Source organism: Apus apus, chromosome 1 (assembly GCF_020740795.1).
Source record: "Apus apus isolate bApuApu2 chromosome 1, bApuApu2.pri.cur, whole genome shotgun sequence".
In the NCBI taxonomy this organism is placed as follows: Eukaryota; Metazoa; Chordata; class Aves; order Apodiformes; family Apodidae; genus Apus; species Apus apus.
Window position 1 is genome coordinate 121,757,563 of NC_067282.1, and position 20,600 is coordinate 121,778,162.

The 20,600-nt window shown below is 39.1% G+C and overlaps 1 protein-coding gene across 1 annotated transcript in view; it reads left to right on the forward strand.

Annotated features, from left to right (window-relative positions):
- The window catches only part of OCA2 (OCA2 melanosomal transmembrane protein), a 179,470-nt gene that overhangs the window by 27,762 nt on the left and 131,108 nt on the right, over positions 1–20,600 (forward strand). Inside the window, exons 4-8 of the mRNA XM_051608617.1 lie at positions 2,176–2,233; positions 3,126–3,198; positions 14,025–14,182; positions 15,922–16,004; positions 16,346–16,502. Coding sequence (XP_051464577.1) covers positions 2,176–2,233; positions 3,126–3,198; positions 14,025–14,182; positions 15,922–16,004; positions 16,346–16,502 — 529 coding nt within the window. The remainder of the gene's footprint in view (positions 1–2,175; positions 2,234–3,125; positions 3,199–14,024; positions 14,183–15,921; positions 16,005–16,345; positions 16,503–20,600) is intronic.

Sequence of the window (20,600 nt, forward strand, 5' to 3'; positions counted from 1 at the left end):
TCTAGTACAGCATAGTTTTGTAATCTGAGGAGTAGTGCATTTCTCTGTCAGCCCTTCCTCTGACTCGTTCTTGTTGCTATAGTGCTGATTGTACCCACCGGGCCAGCTCCTTGGCTGTCTTAAATCAGCATAACTCTGCTGGGAGAATAAAGGGAGCTAAACTGCCCGACACCACATGCAGATCAGACTAAACATTGTTTGGGTTATAACAAGGGGGTGAAATCCTTTACTGATTTTGTTTCCAGCTGAAGTCAAACAGGATTGTGCTGGAGGCACATACATCAGCAAAGGATTGGTTCTTGCTTTGCCGTGCTGGGTTAGTGCTGTAGGAAGAGACAGATTGCAAACCAGGAGCGAGTCGAAGGCTGATCACTTCTCAACTGTAAGCTGTTAAAAGCACTGCTTCCCTAATACGAAATTCCATGAAAACAAACAGATGGGAGGAAAAGAGCCTTTGGAATTCTACACTTCACAAAATAACCATTTCCAAAAGCTTTTCTATTATATCTTGCCAGCTCTTTTAGGTCAGTTTCTGTTGTTTTCAGAGAAGTAGATATGAACTTAAATAAAAAATCATTAAGTTTTTTTATCTTATGTCTTAAAGTTATTGGTGTTTCTCATATTAATAATAATTTAAATTCTTATTATTAGTAGTATTTAATGATCATTTGGAAGTGCAAGACAAAATGCCAGGTACATTGAACCAATCTTGACTGGCTTTAGGAATTTATAAAAGAATAAATTCTCAGAAATGCCAAAATAGAACTGTAATGTAGAGATGGGGAGAATAGACAAGCAGGAGAGAGGATGCATGACTAAGCTGACACTAGGCATTTCCCATAAATTACACAATGCCATAAGAAGTTACCAGTTATGAGGTGCTGATAATATCTTCTGTTGTCATTCCTCTCTCTTCACGCCTTTATTATCCTCTTTACCGCCTTCTCTTCCTCTGCCTTCTTCAGATTTTTATGCTGCACAAAGTCTGTGTAAAGTTACTCCCACTTGTATTTCATTGAATGTTGTATCCCCTTTGTACCAGTGTGTCTGTGACAACATTTTTATTAGCTGCTAGGGGTTTTTTTCGTTTTGTTTTTGTTTGGTTGTTTTTTTTCTGTCTTGCTTGTCATCAGGCTTAAATCAATACTTAAATTTGTTATTCTGTCAGAAAAGCAATGTTTGAATGTTTACTTTTGAAAACACAGGATGAGAACATCAATCCCTTCAATTACTGAAAAAATGTAATAAGAGCAAATCACCAGAGTTCTGTAAATTAAGATATCTGTGTAACTTACTGATGCACAGAAAGAAAACAGAGTTGCATTTTAAGGTAAAATAAAAATGTGGTACTTTATTAGTGCTAAACCTCAAGATTTCTTACTCAAGAACATGCATTTTTAACATCCACATTTTAATTTTATTCTTGCTTAACCCACTCAGTATTGAGCTCTGACACTTCAGAAAATTTAATAGCATCCAATCTCCAGGACTGGGCATTCCTTCAAAGGATGCAGGTGTGCTATGGAGAAAAAATAAATCTAGTTTTGCCAGTTGGCTTATCTAGAGATGCTCATGAGTAGTGCAGGAGAAAATGTCAAGTACGTTGAAACCACTTGTATTTGGTTTAAAGAGATATCGTTAAACCCAGGAGATTCTTAAAGCTTTTTCTCACTTTCAAATGAACTTTTTCCAGCACCTTTCAGAATGTATGTTGGAAATCCAGTTTTGAGAAAGTCATTCATGACACCAGCCCTCTATGCAACAAGCTGTGCTTTCTGCTGGGCCATGCCATCTCCCCACAGTGGCAATGCTCCTTTGCCTCCCTGAGAGAGACCAGGGGGAGCTGACGGGGCTCTGAGTCTGTCAGGGGCTGGCAGTAGCAGCAGAGAAGTGGCTCCAAGCCCCAGCACCAGTTCATGCTGCAACCCAAGGGGTAAAACATCTTTCCTGTGCAATGAGACCTGGCTGGCAGCAGACTTGGGGAGGAGGACCATACAGTCAGTGAGACTTCCCAAATCACCTCTGACTCTGCTTAGTGGTGTCCATACTCTAATGTGGTATATTATCAGCCATAAACTTTTACCACAATGCTTCTGAATTGTCAGCACTATTAAGAGAACAGAAAATTTTGTTTTAAACTAGCCATATAATAAATACATGTTTCTTATGTTTCAGACGCTGTCTAAAATTCCTAAAAGTTTCAGGCCTTTTTATCATTGTAGTTGTCTGCTCTGTAAGTATTGAATTTGCAAGCCTTCCCCTACCCTCCTCCCCAGTTCCTTAGAATTAGTTCAAAAGGAGGTGTGATATTTGGTCTTATCTATTAAATAAATGTCTCAAGGGTGGGGGCAAGACAGCAAAAAAAGAAAACACCGTGAAGGGCCTTAGGTCTAATCAGACCACTGTTTGGTGCACTAGCCACCACCTTGGACCATGTGGTAGGGCAGGCAGTTGAGTTTCAGGAGGCAGCTTAAACTCAAATTTGTGTGTCTTGTATGGTTGCTTGTTGAATTTAGGGTGAGTCTATAGATACTGGCTAACACCTGAGGAATGTTCACAGGACAAGTCATGCCAGACAGGATGCATCAGCAATAGCTGTGCTCCATGGTGGGAAAAGCAAAAGGCCACAGCGAGATAGGCAACTCCATACTGGTGCTGCCTGAGTGCTGCCCTCCCCTACCAAAACTGGCAAAATCTTAGACTGCAAGACTTGAGAAACATTTGTAAAAGTTGGAGTTTATCCATTTAGCTGCTGTGAAAAATCCTTTTCTTTTTGGCTAGCAGGGCTTCTCTATCAAACACAAAATAGAAGATGCTCTGTATTTCCTCAGATGTGAGTGTTGCCTTCCACAACGATCCTTAAGATTACACTGAGACACTTGGATAAAATAGATTGAATATGTGACTTTGGCAACAAGTTTATGGAAGGAATATTACTCCTCCCTGTTAAGTATCGCAGGGCTACTTTTCAACTGTAGTGGAAACATACCTGAAAATACTGAAAGCAATTTTACAATTTCATGTACGGTTTGAAAGAGTCTTAGATAAGTAATTGAGATAAGCTTAGCAGGTATTTTTCAGTTTTTGTATGATTAATGCATGTTTATTTTTCATCCTTGCCCTAGATTTTATTTGGTACTTACCCAGATCAAGGTATGTCCTGGCAGATGTTGGCTGTATCACCTCTGGAAAGCTTCTGTATCCTTCTTCATTGATAAACAGGTTGAATGGGTTGGTGTTTTCTGTCTTATACCCAGAGAGGACTGGGTGTCCTCAGAGCCTGGGCTGAATGTAGACATGTTCTTTGATGCAGGCCACAGTCACGTTCCCTATTGCAAGTCATACTGAATGGCACCTGTCTGGGGCACCTTGTGGTGTCCTTCCAGTCCATGTACCCAGTATCTGCATGGAGCCGAGAGTGTGGAAATGTGTTGCAGAGTCAGTGGGATGAAGGCCCAGCAAATAACTGGGACCATGGCTAGAGACATGCACCCGGCTGCAGCAACTGCATCCCAGGCAACCTGTAACATACCTACAGTGTATACTTGGACCATGATGCTACTCAGTGAATTTCTTCAAAACAAGGAAACGAAATGATTCACTAATGTTTCCAGAACAGCTTAGCCCAGCCAGATGTATGGATTTGTGGATCTGTAAACATTTCTGAGTGGTGGTGCAGATTCCTCTACAAATTTTCTATGCAAAATTGCTCAGTAGTGAATTTAATCCACAGATTGCCAGGAAATGTTCAGAAGAACAAGCAATGGAATAACCCAAAATAAAAATGATTTGTTGGAGGTGAATGTTAAAATTTTTTGAGGGATGAGCATTCAGTTCGTGAACAAACAAAAACTTTTGCAAATAACTTACATTCCTTGTTCCCACTCTATTTCTAGTTTAAATCAGTCTGGTCTTCAATCTGCTTGGGTTGTTTCACTAGTGTAAAAGATGATTCACTTTAGATATATTTCACAAGCTCCTGGGAGGTGTCTTAAGTTTTTAGATGCTTATTTTACTTTTTTCTATTTAACTGGGCAGTTCTGTTGCCTTGAGCATGAAAAGCCTGTTTTAAATAGATTTGTGTATTAGCATTCTCACTGTGGCAAATATAATGCAATAATTAGTAGGGTAAATGAGGAAGAAAAGGTTAGTTCTTGAGGATTATTTATAATTAAAAGTTGAGATTTCTTTTTGGAGAAAAGCAAGTTAGCATTTATTAGGACCAGTAACTATTTCAACTGTAAACTCCCATCAGTATCCTGTTCACATAAGTATTTTTGTCCTCCTTGAAACTGTTGAAATCTCCTCTGTGTGTGGTGTTGAGCAACAGCAGGGCTGTCATGATCCAGACTGCCAAAGGAGGGTCTGTTGCCACCCTCCTGCCAAAGCAATTCTGAGGTCAAGTTTTAATTAACTGTCCTAGCATAACCCAAACTAGATTTTGGGTTGGAAACGTACCTACTGAATGGTACATGTTGACTCTGTAACCAGTTATTCCTTTTGCTTGCTTTGGGGAAGTGCTGGGAATGGAGTGCAAACAAGTGTTCCCGTATTTCACAGATGTACCTATCATGTCAGGATGCTTTGAGCCAAAAAGTTATCAGACAGTCAGAATGTAGGATTTTTCTTTCTTACTTGACAATCCTGGAGCTGTGTGTTGAAACCGGATGTTCTGTCCCTGTGTTCCTACCTGAGGTCACTGAGCTGGGGAAAAATATGTAAGAAGCAAGCAATCCAGCCATGCGTAATTTTCAAGGTAAGATGGCAATTCAAGCAGAAGAGTCAAGGAGAAAGATTGCATTTCTAAATCAAGTTTTGAAAAGGCACAAGCAATTCTGAATCTCACCTTGCCATAGAATCATAGAATCATCTTGGTTGGAAGGGACCTTGAAGATCATCAAGTCCAACCGTAACCTAAATCCACCAACCATAACCTAATCTGCCTGTTCAGTGCTTAAATCATGTCACTAAGCACTATATCTATATTTCTTTTAAACACTTCCAGGGATGGTGACTCCACTCTTTCAGTAAAGAAATTCTTTCTAATATCCAGCCTAAACCTCCCCTGCTGCAGCTTCAGGCCATTTCCTCTCATCCTGTCATTATTCACTTGGGAGAAGAGGCCAACTCCAACCTCCCTACAACCTCCTTTCAGGTAGTTGTAGACGGCAATGAGATCTCCCCTCAGCCTCCTCCTCTTCAAACTAAACAACCCCAGTTCCCTCAGCCTCTCCTCACAGGGCTTATTCTCCAGACCTCTCACCAGCTTGGTAGCTCCTCTCTGGACACGCTCCAGCAACTCTACATCCTTCTGGTAGTGAGGGGCCCAGAACTGTACACAGTACTCGAGGTGCAGCCTCACCAGTGCTGGGTACATTTCCTGCTGATCTTCATTTGCACAGAACAAAGCTCACATGGTTGTCCTTCACTTGGTTGAACAGTGAAGAAGGCATTTCACTTTTTGGCTAGGCCTGGATAGTGTTAACTAGTGACATCTTCAACCAGCAGGGTTGAAGATGTGACTTCAGCTGCCTGACAGACTGTGATGTTCCCAATGGACATCAGGTGCTGCTCTCTGAATGTCTACAAGAATTTTATGGTAGGCTGTCAGGTGTGCTGTAGTAGTCCTTGTCACAGAAACCTTATAAGAGAATGCTTTGGGTGGAAAAAAATTCTCTTAGCTCAAATGATGCCAAATCATGCAAATAAACAATTCACCTCTTGCTCATGCTTCAAAAGATGTGAAGTGTTGAGTGGATACTAACCACAATATACTTTTTTTTCATTATTTCATTGTAATTATATTTTTAAAAATTCTTTCCTCTCATTTAGATTTCTTTCCAGAAATGCCCTTGCACATTGTTGCGTGTGTGTTATGGATGTGTGCTCAGGCATACAATGTACCTGCATACACTAGAAAAAATCAAAACGAAGTTTGAAATATTTTTGAAAACTAAATCGAATGTTCCGCTTCAGACTTCATATCCTTCATCATCGTGGTCCTGCTCTGGCAGGGGGGTGGACTTGATGGTCTCCAGAGGTCCCTTCCAATCCCTAACATTCTGTGGTTCTGTGGGGTCACTTAAATATTTGTTGTTCTTCTGTCATGCCCATTAGAACTCAGGCTTGTTCAGAGTCAGGACTTTCTGACTGTTAGAAGAAAACTGCTTCTACTGGTGTGGGGGTGACCTGCTTTTCATATAATATCTCTTTAGCACTTTTCCACTTGCTCTGGTTCCTTTGTTTATATTTCTATACATTTATCTCTTCCTTGGATTTACTCTAGCTGGTTTTCTTCCCATTATCTTATGGTTTTTTAGCCCACTTGTATCTCCCTTTGCTTTGTCCATCCCCATGGATAAAAACCTGGCATGTAGCACTGAGGTGTGTTGGTTGCAGTTTCTGAAAACAACATCCTGCCTCCTGTGAATTAATAGAAGCTTTCTGAGTCTGTAAGATTTTTTTTTTGTGGTTTGTTTGTTTATTTTTTTTTAAAAATAATTTTCCTATTGACACCAGATAGAAATTCAGTGGATTTAGTATAGTTTTCCAAAATAGTGGTAATGTTGTTCCTTTTTGACAAGACATGGGATTTTTTGGCTTATAAATTCTATCAGTCAGCTCTCTAATACCAAAAAGAAGTAAGTTTATACTGAAGTCTGGCTAGAGGACCCTTTTCTGCAGGAAGCAAGATGCAGTATTCATAATGATTTAAACTTGTGAAGCATTTTCAAGTCATCTGCTCAAAGACTATATGGTAAGTAGTAAGCATCAATAATTAATAAGATGTGCCCTTGGAAAGTGGCTTCTGAAAACAAAAGAAGAGTATAGAGTCTGAATACATTCCAGTATTTCTTAGTTTAATGTACCTTTTCTAAAACATGATCAATTTCATTTTCTGTAACTGGCCATTAAACCTTTCAGGTGACTTCTCTCCGTTAACTGGTTGACCAAAGAGTGAATGAGAAATACTCTTTTTCTTTTTCACAACTTCCATAGGTTTTCAGTCTTACAGAATCTTCTGAAAGGCTAAATACTCTGTGTTCATTCCTTAATTTCTAATAACTTCTGCCCTGATCTAAACAAAATTTTAAAATTTTTCTCCAGCAATGGGGAATAGACAGCTGGAGCAGAACTCTGCACTAACTTTTTGAATTGAATTAGGTTTTATGAAATAAAAAGTAATGGGTATTTGTGGATGCTATTAAGGAATTATGCAGTCAAACTTTGAGCTACCTCACTGTCATTTAAAGAAGGGTCTGTCTCCCTGAAACTGCCTTCTTTTCTTCCACTGTATCTGTTACAGTTGCTGCCATTTCTACACTTCACAATATTAGAAACACTCATTTTTACAAGACAAGGTAAAATTTCTTCCAGCACTTTTCTGTGCAGTGAGTCTCCCACCTACCTCATTGAGCCGTGAATTTCCATCTTCACTCTGTCAGCAATAACTCTTTCAGCAACAGTGTCTGCTTCTCTCTCAACCTCTGTACTTGTGCCAGCTCCTGTTACAGCTGAGGGAAAGTTAGATCAGCTTAGGTGAAGCAATTTCATTTTCCTTTTTCAGACTAATTCTCAGAACTTCCTTTTCTTGGACCTGAAACTTGATAATAACTGGGGAATGGGTCTGGAATTCTTTCAGAGTCTAGCCAAGGATGCTGCATTTTTATAAATCTGTTTTAAAGCCTTTCAGTCCTCATCTCATTGTTTGCTTTAAATGTTTGATATCTCCTTAGTAAAATCTGTAGAGAGAGCTGACATTTTGCAAGGTCTATATTTGCACAGCACAGAGTGTGAAGGGTTCCTTCTCACTTTACAGGCAAAACAAAACTTAATGACAATACATCATCTCAAGTCATGGCTGAACAAGTCTCCAGTCAGTCCAAATCAGACAAAACCAGAGGTATCAAATTGACTAGCCAGGGGCCATTCTCACTGACTTACCATCCTCCTCAGCAGTTCTAAGAGATTTTATCACATCCAGTTGAGGATTAAGATCTCAAATTCAGAAAGCGGAAGATGTATCCCAGTAGAAATAATGTGCTGAAATTTAAATCATAGACTGGATTTCTCACTTAATTTTAATTCAGTGGAACTATTTAGAAGAATTCCACATATGGAAGTTAATGGGGAATTGATGGAGAAGTCTAGACAGATAAGACATAAGATAGGTAAAAGTGCTGACCTTACTATAAAATTCTTTCTCAAGTTGCATGAATTTGAATTATTGCTGTAACTGTGTTAATCATGAAGCAAGAAAAGGTGTTAGGAAAACTTGTAGTCATGCCATTGGTAACATGTGAAATCCCCATTCCCACTCTGAGCCAGAGGTATGTATAGAAAGAAAGACTGAGACAAAGAATCTAGTTGATTTTAGCATACTTTTCAGCTTCCTTGGAGGTCCTAAAAGTGGGTTCCACTCCCAGGGAGCATAAATTAACTTACTGGATGAAACAACCCCTCTAATCCCTGCCCCTTTGATTTTTGTTTTATTTTGTAACTTCTCTACTGTCAGACACTCCTCTGTCTTTTTTCCTTGCAGAACATATTTTAAAATAATTTTTTGTTGATGCTGTTGGAAATGTACTATGCATTTTGGCCTGCAGGCAATGGTCAAGCTGCTAAGTAGGTGGATGAACACCAGGACCATGTGTAGAGGCAGGTAAAGAAGCAGAATCTCAAGGCTTCATTGAGAAAATGCTGTAGAAAAGAAAGTTTAGGACTCTCAAACTTCTAGAAATGATGGAACACAGAGAGACAGGAGAGAACCATTATAGGTGAAAAAGGAACCAGGTTTCTGGCAAAAGTGGAAAAAGGGGAAATAGAAAAGTTACGGAGCATTCTTCAGATGTGAAAAGTAATAGGTATAGAAAACCATGTGGTTTGACTTGGCATATTGTGAAGGGATTATGTAAAAGCAACCTCAAAAGCTACAAACAGGGATAGGACATCAGAAGAAAAAACTGCAGAGTGATGCAGAAATAACCCCACTTAAGGACAACATGTAAAAATAGATCTGAAGATCCAGGCAAAATGCCTTCTTTGAAATGGTAATATCCTGGAGAAACTAGCATGGTTGTAAATCAGCATCAGCTGTATACAAATGCCACACACACTTGGTGAAAAATGATCAATAGACATAGTATTCTCAAGTTATGTTTTGTAGTAGGCAAAGTAGGTGATACAGGTAGATATTAAAGAAAGCATAAAAGCCATTTGCACACAAATATAATGGAGCATCTCTGTCAATCATAGCTGTTCAGCTGGCTCTGTACCCACTTTTCATTGATTTTAAGGGAGTAACCAACTCAGATGCAGATGCCCACAGCACATAAGTATAAACTGTGGTGAATGAATACCAATTTGAACATCTATCTACTGCATCCCATTCTATCATGTTGTCTACATAAGCTACAATAAAGTAAAGGGACATGAGGTGATTTCTGTACAGCCTTTAATACCTTGCAGGAGCAGGAAACTGAGGTCAGAAAAAAATAGCTCTTAGTTTAGCTCTGAGCAGTGGACCCAGTCTGGTGCAAGATGTAAATACAGACAGCCACTGTGTAATGGTGCACAAAGCATTCACAAACCCACATCCCTTGACAGGATAATTCACAGCAGTAATATAATTTCAAGAATGGAATGACATAAAAATGAGGCAGCTTAGTTGGATTGAAATAAAAAATAACAGCTCTGGCTGTAAATCTTGTCAGGCAGAATTTTTGCTTTTAAGGCACATACTGGATGCCACACTATAAAAAAAAGTTTGGAAAAACCAGAAAGTTCCAGCATGTCTAAGTTGGAGAATAAAAGGGTATATGAAAAGCAAAATGGTAGTTTTCCCAAAAATCAGTCACATCTGGATGATTGAAGTATAGAGGAAATGACATTCTGACAACTTATGGGAAATATGAAACACGGCTAAGGCAGAACAAAAGAGTGGCTTGATAAAAGAAAATAAATCACATTTTGATTTATATATGCGTAGCTGAAGTTTTCTCCTGGTTTATTTTGATTTCACCTTTCAGAAAGGTCTGCTGCAGTCTAACAGTGGAATTATGACAGTCTCTAAATATTGTTTAGAGAAAGGTAACTGATGGGATTTCAGAGCCTCAGTGCAGACTGGCGAATGATGTTCAGTTCCACTTGCACCCAAGGAAGAACCTCTTCTGCTCAAGCTCTTTCCAGGGGTTTTATTAACGCACAGAAAGGAATGGAGAAACATCGTAAATATCCTTGTCTATAGGAAAAGAAGGAAGGAACCACACTTCTGGAAAATAGGGTTTAGTTTTTCCCCCTTCAATTTTAAGCATCTGTTATGATAGCTCCTGAATGTGTCATCTAGGTAATTACTGGATTTGTTTTAAAAGCATTGCTTAAAAGGAAGCTGCCATAATTACATGCACCTGAAACTTTTCAAGACATAAATTACTGGCTACACTCTTAATAAAAGGCAGACTGTCAAGAGGTGTCCCAAATCATTGGTTTAATGACTTCAGGTCAGCAGGCCTTTTAGAAGGTATAATTAATGTTTTTAGTTAAAGGTATAGCTAGAGTTCCAGTTGAGATTAATATTATGTATTAATTAAGACACAGAAAACTGTGATGTCAAATCACAGATCAGACCTTCAGAACGAGAGGAGAACTGTTGTAATTTGTGTTTACCCTTGCTAAGTGCTGTGTTTATAAATTCTCTTGACTGGAACAGGTTTTCTGACTTGTTGCATCTGCATTTTTAATTTAACCTTTCTTATGTGATTGCTTTAAGCAAATAGATGCTTTGGAAGTTCATTCCTAGTGAAAGGAATGTGAGGGACACTGATGGTACTTGCTCTGCTCTCTGTGATAAGCAGGGTCATCCTTACATTACTTTGCAATGCATTGGCTGTTCACCTGCCACTAGATCTTGATTGGGTTAGGGTGAGAGACAAGGCTTTTCTTGATTCAGTTTTGCTGCTGGGAATGTGGACAGAAGCAACAAGTCTTTTTGAGATGAATGACCCCTGAATCATGCTGCACAGATTTCCTTCTTAAAGCCTGATCTGCCATGGATGGCCTTACTGGGGCTCACTGGGAAGCAGGGCACTGCACTGGGTCCCCTCTAATTATGTTGTATTTCTTTTTCTGTTTAAATCTTTGAGTTCTGTGGGCAACAAAATGTCCTTCTGGGAAGCTTGTTCTGGTAGGTATATGATTTTACACAGTTGTGGTTTTTTTTATTGCAATAATTTCACTCTTTGTAGTATTCTCAATCAAATGTCAGATTTTAATACCATTAATATACTCAAGTATGTGATTAAGGTGCATTATTTCAACAGAACATAAATGTGTAAAATCAAGTCCCTCTTAGGACTTGTGTGTGTGTGTGTGGTGATGCCTTAGCCTTCTATCTGGTCACAGATAGTAGCAAAACAGTTACAAGAACAAGGAATGTTTCTACAGATATGTCAGCAATAAAAGGAAGATGAGGGAAAATGTGGGCCTGCTTCAGAAGGAAACTGGAGACCTGGCCATGCAGAACACTGAGAAGGCTGAGGTACTCAGTGACTACTTTGCCTCATTCTTTACCAGCAAAGGCTCTGGTCACATCATCCAAGTGAGTGAAGGCAAAGGCATGGACTGTGAAAAGGAAGATCTCCCCACTGTAGGAGAAGAGCAGGTTCACGACCATCTGAAGGACCTGAAGGTGCACAAGTCTATGGGACCTGATGGGATTCATCCATGGCTCCTGAAGGAACTGGCTGATGTAGCTGCAAAGCCTCTGTTCATCATATCTGAAAAGTCTTGGGAGTCTGGAGGAATCCCCACTGACCGGAAAAGGGGAAACATAACCCCCATTTTCAAGAGGGGGGAAAAAGAAAACCCAGGGAACTATAAAGCAGTCAGTCTCACCTCTGTGTCCAGCATGATCATGGAACTGAAGGCTCTGTTAAGGCATGTGGAAAACAAAGGCGTGATTTGTGACAACCAACATGGCTTCACCAAGGGTAAATCCTGCCTGACTAATCTGGTGGCCTTCTATAGTGGGATCATGGCATTGGTGGGCAAAGGAAAAGCAACCGATGTCATCTACCTGGACCTGTGCAAAACCTTTGACATTGTCCTGCACAACATCCTGTTATTGAAAGTGAAATGGTACGGATTTGATGGATGGACCATTCATTGGGTAAGGAACTGGCTGGGTGGTTGCACTCTTAAAAGTTGTGATGAACAGCTCAATGTCCAGATGGAGACCTGTGATGACTGGTGTTCCCCAAGGGTTGGTACTGGGACTGGTGCTGTTTAACATTTTTGTTGGTGACATGGACAGTGGCATTGAGTGCACCCGCAGCAAGTTTGCCAATGACACCGAAGTGTGTGGTGAGGTTGACAGACTGGAAGGAAGGGATGCCATCCAGAGGGACCTTGACAGGCCTGAGAGACATGCTCATGCAAACTGCATGAAGTTCAGCATGGCCAATTGCAAGGTTCTGCACCTGGGTCAGGGCAGTCCCAAGCACAAATACAGGCTGGGTGGAGAATGGATTGAAAACAGTCTGGAGAAGAAGGGCTTGGGGGTGATGGTGGAAGAGAAGCTCAGTATGAGCCAGCAATGCATGCTTGCAGCCCAGAGAGCCAGCTGTGTCCTGGGCTGCATCAAAAGAAGTGTGGCCAGTAGATCAAAGGAGGTGATTCTGCCCCTCTACTCTGCTCACCTGAGACCCCACCTTCAGTACAGTGTCCAGCTCTGAAGCCACCAACATAAGAACAACATGGAGCTCTGGTGGAAGGTCCAGAGAAAGGTCGTGAAGATGATCAGAGGGCTGGAGCACTTCTTCTGTGAAGACAGGCTGAGAGAGTAGGGATTGTTCAGCCTGGAGAAGAGAAGGCTCCAGAGAGACCTTATAGCAGCCTTCCAGAACCTGAAGGGGCTACAGGAAAGCTGGGGAGGGGCTTTTTACAAGGGCTTGTATTGAGAGGACGAGGGGTAATGGATTAAAACTGGAAGAGGGGAGATTTAGTTTAGACATTAGGAAGAAATTCTTTCCTGTAAGGGTGGTGAGACACTGGCACAGGTTGCCCAGGGAAGCTGTGGATGCCCCATCCCTGGAAGTGTTCAAGGCCAGGTTGGATGGGGCTTGGAGTAACCTGATCTAGTGGGAGGTGTCCCTGCCCATGCATGGGGGTTGGAACTAGATGATCTTTAAGGTGCCTTTCCAACTCAAACCATTCTATGATTCTATTAATATCTCTCTTTTGTAGTAAAAAAAAGGACTGTAAAGGATTTAAAAGATTAAGCTTTCCCTCTTCCCCATGGGGACACTTCTTTCTCAACCATGCCAGAAGTGGACTTTTCACAATACTGACTTTAAATAATTCTAAATGTATTTGGACTAATACAGCCAGATTTTTGGATTTTAGATTTTTGGATCATGGTTTGCTGACTTCCTAATTATATTAGACTGAGGATGTAGTCAGACTAGATATCCAAAAGATGAAGAAAGAAAAAGTAGAAGAGGGGGCGGGAGGAGAAAGATACCATGAATACTCTAACCAAAAGGAGCTTTAAAATGTGTCTTTCAGATGTTTGAAAAGTGAGAGTAAAATTTTGACCAAACCCCAGATTGTCTGGCATGAATAGGATGTTGATTCTGATTTAGTTTTCCGCATGGTTGAAGCTTCCACAGTGCTTTTCCCAGTATGAATTCTGTGATATTTAAATTGCTGAGCTAATGATGCAGCCTTTCATCTAGTACAAGCACTTAGAGTCTTACTTCTCTGTCTATCTCCATATGCTGTTTTGGAGCTTTGGTACATCTACAGTGTCAGCTGAAAATGTTAGTAATCTCAGAAGCCCCTAGGAAGGACAGCTGCATTAAATCTGAATCCATAATACCATAGGGAGCATCTAATCTATTATTTTAATTTCTGAAGTATTTTAGGTGAAGGATGTGGTTTTCAATATAAGTTGGATGATTCCTGGAATTTGTATAGCCTGTAGTTATTTGTACTGGAAGGTCACACCTTAACAACTTCATTAACAGCTGTGAATCTGACTGATCTTCGTGATTCTGCTCTGTTAAAGTTAGATGTAGGAGGACCATTTGTGGCAGATGTAGTTGGTCAGCAAACAGAGGAGTACATTGTGGTACAAATCAGCCAGACTGAAGACACTGGATCAAGGAGGAGACGCCAGCAGCAGGTGATGGTCTTTACATTTTCTTTCACCTTGTCTAAGATCAGTTTTATCACTTATATTTCCATCAGCATTGTGTGGCTTACATGAGTGTGCTTTTTCCTGCTGTGAAGTATGTCAGTGTCAGCATTAGAAACTTACTCTAGTAAAAGTAAAGTTACATTTTCTTATGTCATTATAAGACTTCCTTTAGCTTCATATATGAAATAAAAAGTCTTCCTGTATTAAAATGTTGCAAAACTGACTGACACTTAGCACAGAAGGTCTCATGTTTAAAATGAGCAATGTTTCAAAAGTTGTCTTAGAGGAAAAAAGAAGTGTAAAGTGCCTTTTTGCCCTCACTGAAGTACATTTTCACATTTTGTTGCAAATTATTTTCTCAAGCATGTCACATTTATTGGCTTCATTTCTCTTAAGGCTTGCTCATTGTTGGTGTTGTTTGTAACAAGTTCCTGCTGCTCTCTCCCAGCGAACTCAGTGAAGGAGGTTGTTTTATAGCCCGTCATGTATATCACTGAAAAATAGAAATAAGCTTCATCACTTAATGAATAGCATTGACATACAAACAACTGGCTCTCCTTCTGTAGAGGTGACAAGGATGGCCTGCCTCTGCCAGTGATAGCAGAGCTGAACAATGCCAACAGTATTCCTGCTTACACCCAATCTCACAGTCCACAGCAAAAGATTAGTCCCACTGCATCAGCACAGCAAGCAATACCTTAATGGCAATTACTCTCTTAAGCCAGCCACCTCCGTGATGAGGAGGCTGCTGTAACCTGTGCTGGTGGCAGTAATCTCCAAGGAACCTTCAGACTGCTGTTGGCTGCAGCCAACACACCTCCTGCTGGCATGCCAGCAGTGGTCCTGATGTGGGCAAAGGAGTAGGTACCCAAAATAACTTTCCCTGCCTCCATGCTTCTCAGGCATTACTCTGTGTCAGATCATAGAATAGTTTGGGTTGGAAGGGTCCTTTAATGGTCACCTAGACCAACCCCCACACAGTGAGCAGGGACACATTCAATGAAATCCGGTGTCCAAGTTAGGCTGATTAAGCTGTTTTTTTCTCTACTTGTAGCACACAAGGTCAGGACAGGCTCAGGATTTAGGTTACAGTTAAATTTGTATTTTTTTAAAGTTTCCTTTTTTTGAAAAAAGAGAGACTATCTATCTACATTTAAAGAGTATATTTGGCTAAACTTGCATGGACAATGGTGTGTAGTAACGGGCAAAGTTTCATAAAGTTAGCATTTAATTTCTGAAGATTTTTTGTTTCTTTTTCCTGGAAGATCAGCAAAAAGGAATTTTTTAACTAAAATTCTACCATGTTATCTTCATGACATCTTCAAGTTACTCCTGGTCTTTTCATCCTCTGCACCTCAAGTGTATTAGTTTTCTTTCCAGGCAGCCTTTGGGGGTGAACCATATTGTTGTCTCGGAGCCTAGCTGTCCCAGATGTTCCTTATAGTCAATGCAAAGTGTGGTTTGGCATCCCCACTCTGGAGCACCTCCTGGAGCTGTCTCACTTCAGTGGTTGAATGAGTGGATGAGATAGAGTTTGTTTCAACCTGAGTGCCTCTAACATACCTAGTCAGGAGGAATTAATGTAGACTGATGTCTATTATAACCCTTCCATAAAAAGATTCTCCTAAATGGACAGGAGAGAGAGCAAAGGAATAATACCCTAGATCAGAGACACACAGCTTTCACTGACTTTATAAATATTACCAAATGTGACTCTTTTGCAGGTGGTATACAACTGGTCTCTACCCTTGAGTTCAAGAAGAAATGAGCAAATCATCACAACTAGAACCTTTCCAATAGTAAACAGGTTGGTTAAGAGACTGGGAAATAATCCACTGAAGTAGCAGTTTACATAGACTTGACTGTGAAGAAATGGTGTTTTAAAAATAATCTATGACTGCCTGCTCAGAGGGCCAAGAAAGGACGACTTTGTGTTTCTTTTAAAATGCATTTAAAAGGCTCATTTGTTCTTGAGTTGCTTCACAAACAATGCTCTTTGGAGGAATGAAGTGAAATGTTTGAAAAGTTGCTTGCAATTGTAAAGGTTTAACACATATATTTATAGGTACTCAATATAAAATTAATGTATAAACAAAAATAATTGTATTTCATTCCATAAATGAACAAAACTTCTCTTTCTTTTACCAGGGGTACCATCTTAAACATAAACATTCAAGCTTTCCTACAGGAGCCTGGAAGTGTTCCTCTCTCCATGAAATATCAGTACCTTCATGCAAATATAGAGGCACAAGTAACAATTGCATCCATCATCTTAGTAGGTGTCTATGTGCTGATCATACTGGAAGTAAGTCATGTTTTGAGCCTTGATTTTATTTTTCCTCTACACCATAAATCCATGAAAGGATTTCATTCTTGGGCTTTAATATGTCTATGAATCCTTTCTGTACCATTAGTGTTGCTGATGGCATGAATAAGATATGTGAGAAAATTATTCTCAATTTTAACTGATTTTTGCAAGTTATATGAATGTTGTAGTGATCTTGTGTATTTTATGTCAGGACTATTAGTGTTTTAATATTTTAACAGGATTATAGTTTGGCTGTGAGAGTGAAAATGAGTCTGGGTTATAAAAGGTGCAGAAAATCTGGCTTTAAGTTAATTTGTTTTTAAGATAAGTTAAAACAAAAAAGGTTAAACTGAACACACTTTCTAATGAGTAACATTTAGCAATTCGTTTACTGTATTATTTAAAGAGAAAATGGAGTCTGAGTTAACATGAAGAAGCCCAGGGACAGGGGGAACTTTCAACATATATTGCAACTTCATTCCAAAGCCTTGAGGTAGCAAACCCAGTGAAAAGGCAAAGAAACTGCACTGAGGATGGAAAACATGTCAGAGCACAGGACTACATCTGACTTCTTTGAACTGAAAGTGGCTACTGTCTCATTGTTTTTTAAAAAAAAACAAACAACAGACTTAGGGGGGAGGAGACAATTTTTTTTTTAAATTGGTGTGAGCATCCACACTGTTGATAAGTCTCCAAGTAGTATCACAACTGGTTGATACTAGTTTGAAACAGACAAGTGCATAAAGTGAAGTCTACAGGATGCTCCATAGTAAATATGCCCAGCAGGCTCATTTTTCTTTCACATCCCTAGCATATTTTAAGCTTTTAATCCTATTACCTATTGAAATGATAATATAGTTGAATACCTCCTAATCAAATATCAGTAATGGATGCACACAACATGACAGATGCTTTAGACATTTAGATTATGTCATTCAGCAATGGTGATTTTTTTATGAAGCTAAAAATGCCTCTACGTACTTTAGAAAAGAGCAAAGAGACATAATGTTAAGTGTGGAGGGGGATTGGACTAGTTTTTACTATAAATACAGGTAGGCACACAACACAGCACCAAAATAATGTTAATACTTTAAAATGCAGCTTTTCTTTTCAAAAAACCCCAACTATGCAACGCTTGAGCAATTGCAAAAACATCAGGTTTTTAATGTATGCGCAGGGTGGCTTTGTGCTTAAAAGCTACTTTGGAACGATTCATGTGTCAAAGCAAATAAAGGCTTGAAACTGCAAAGCAAAGCCAGGGAAAGCATGCATTTTCCTCCTTCTGAGAAAAAGCTTTAAAACAACTCATTAGCTCATAGTTGAAAAGATCAAAGAAAAATGTCTGTTGGTAGAAACATTATTTCTGCAAATGCAAAGGTATAGATACTTGGAAGAAAACTTTTGAATTTTAAAATGTGGAAAAATCACCTATTGCATCATGGTGTTTTCTTCTCATCAGTAGGAATGACAAATGCTACAACTAGAGTAAATTTTAAACTATGAATATATAAGCTGGAAATAACTGTTGTGTAGAAACTAAACTTGACTGTTGTTTGGTTTTCTCACTTTCTTGTTTGGTTCCCTCATCTCTCTTGCAAGAAATGGTTGTTAATAATATGAGAATATGTTCTAGTGGCTTATATTCAGTCTTTGTAGTTTCAGTACCTGAAGTCCTGATTTCTCAACACATTTCACTCTCTGTTCTGTCAGCAGTAATAACTCATAGAGAAATCATTTGTGTTCCTACAGGGAGGAACTCATGGACTTTCATTTTCAGCATTGCTGCTCCCCATCTTTTATTAGTCTTTCCTAGTTTCCTGTGTTTTTTTCATTATCATTGACAATACAGATTCAATATCAGACAGTGTGGACAGCCAGAGAAATTTCAGAGTTATACTTTCCCATATTTTCTAATAACAATGAAGAAAGGGGAAGCACTTTATCTGCAACAACTCATAAGAGCCACCTGAAAGCATGTTCCTCCTGCATAACCCTTTCCCCAAACGTGAACTGTAGATCTTGTGCTCACAACCTTCTCAACCATACTGTCCTCATCTTTTAATCCTTTCTTCTCCTTGCCCTTTGCTATCTCAGTCACCAAGGAGTGTGCAGAACAGGCTGTGAGAGCTTCTGCTTCCTGCAGATACAGATGATGGGAAAAGCTGATGAGGTTCTAGTTGGCAAATGAAGTGCATTAACTATAAACTGTCATCTTCTCCAAACTCACACCACTGTAAAGACACACAGGGTAAATTCTGCTTTGAAACAGCTGTTTGCCTCTAGGGTGGCATCACATTTCTAGGAGGTCAACTGTATGTCAAGTACCAGTCTTTTTTGGTGGAGAAGTCTCGCTGCCTCAGGGTGTGCTGTTCCTCAGAAAACATGTTAGGCTGTTGAACCTCATTTCCTCAGGCATGTATTTTAAGTGTTTTTTCTTTTGAAATGGGTTGCATGCTATATTAATAAAATCAAATATGTTTCTGGTAAAAAAAAAAAGCCTCTTTTTCCTCTTTAATTTCTAATAGTTTCTTTTTTATGCTTACCACAAACATGAATATTTTCTTGCTTCACAATCCTACTTGGCCCTTTAAAATTTTGGTACACTGCTTTTAATTATCTTTTGATGGGCATCTCTAATCTACATTTTCTGTTTGAAATCTGTGGGGCTTTCTCTTTTTTTTTTTCCCCATGAAGTCAAGCTTTCCTTCAGTAACAAGGCATTCATTCTCTTGAAATGGATTTTTCTTCAAATATCCATCAGTTCCCTCTTTGCATTTCAGTCTTCTGTTCCCTTCCCTTCTCCCAGAGAAGAAAGGAGAAAAAAATAAATCTGCTGCTTGTGGTATTCTTGAATCAATCACATCTATGCTATTTTATAGACTTTTTGAAAACAATGAGTGTTTCATTCTGATCTTGGAAGCCTACATTACACAGGAAATTAAAACAAATGTAAGTTAAAAAGGATGTCAGGTTTATCTTTGTTGATCTCAGCTCTACCATCTGACCCTCCAGGATTACTGAGGAACATGAGTAAGATGGGCTATAACTGTGTTTTCATGTTGGTCTACAGGGACATGTGATGTGAAGTGCTGATGTACAGTTCTATGCTGATGTTGCTGTAGTAAATTAGTTCACAATGTATTTGAAGACAGGCTCTTTCCAGTTTTGATCCTCAAAATGTGAGAAATTGAAAAAAACCCACAACTCCCCCATATTTTTACACTTTCTGCTCCAAACCTCTTTGTTCTTTCAGCTGAGTGAATTTTTTCCTTTGCCTTCTTTGATTTCCATTCTTTTTCCAGTGAAGCCTCTTTCTATGTATATAATAAAAGTGACTATTTACACTCTGTTCTCTCAGATTCAATAATGGTTGTTCCTGTTGGTACAACATAGTCAAGGAAAAGTAGTGTAGGTAAAATTTAATTGTTTCCTCTTTGCAGTACAGTAAGATATCTTTGATTTCTCCCCTTCTTCCTGTATTCATATGCATAGAGAATGGGGCAATACAGTGGTTAGCCTAAAAAGAAATCTACCTGCCTATCTGTGTCTTACAGTATATATTAACATTATAAAGTTGATTGGTATTTAGAAAAGTTTCTTGAGTTGATAAAGCTTTTTATCAGTAATTTCTGACTGTGTATTTCCCACTATGTTGGAGCCGCATTAATTAGAAATATGTAAGGAGGAATGTTAAACATCTATTATTAAAGGACAGAACTTCTGAGAGCCTCTATAGGATTAGTGTTTTTTTTATAGGAGCTATCATTTAGTTTAATAACTTGTCTTGTAGGTAGAACTAAGGAGCCCTTGCCAGGATCTTTCAAATGGCATTTTAATGATGTGACATCCTGAATTACATTTACATGTCTCTATTTATCCTTAAAACACAAATACTTGGAAGTGCAAGATACAGCCTTAAAAGATCTAGCTTCTTACTAGAATGAAGCATGGGCTTATAATCACAATTTTTATTACTTTAATGGAAATGAAAAGTGTCAGTTTCTCTTAATATTGCTTTTCTATTATTAACTATCTTAAATTATGAATAAGCATCCCTTAATTTCTTTAACTCAAAGCAGAGTGATTTTTTAATAG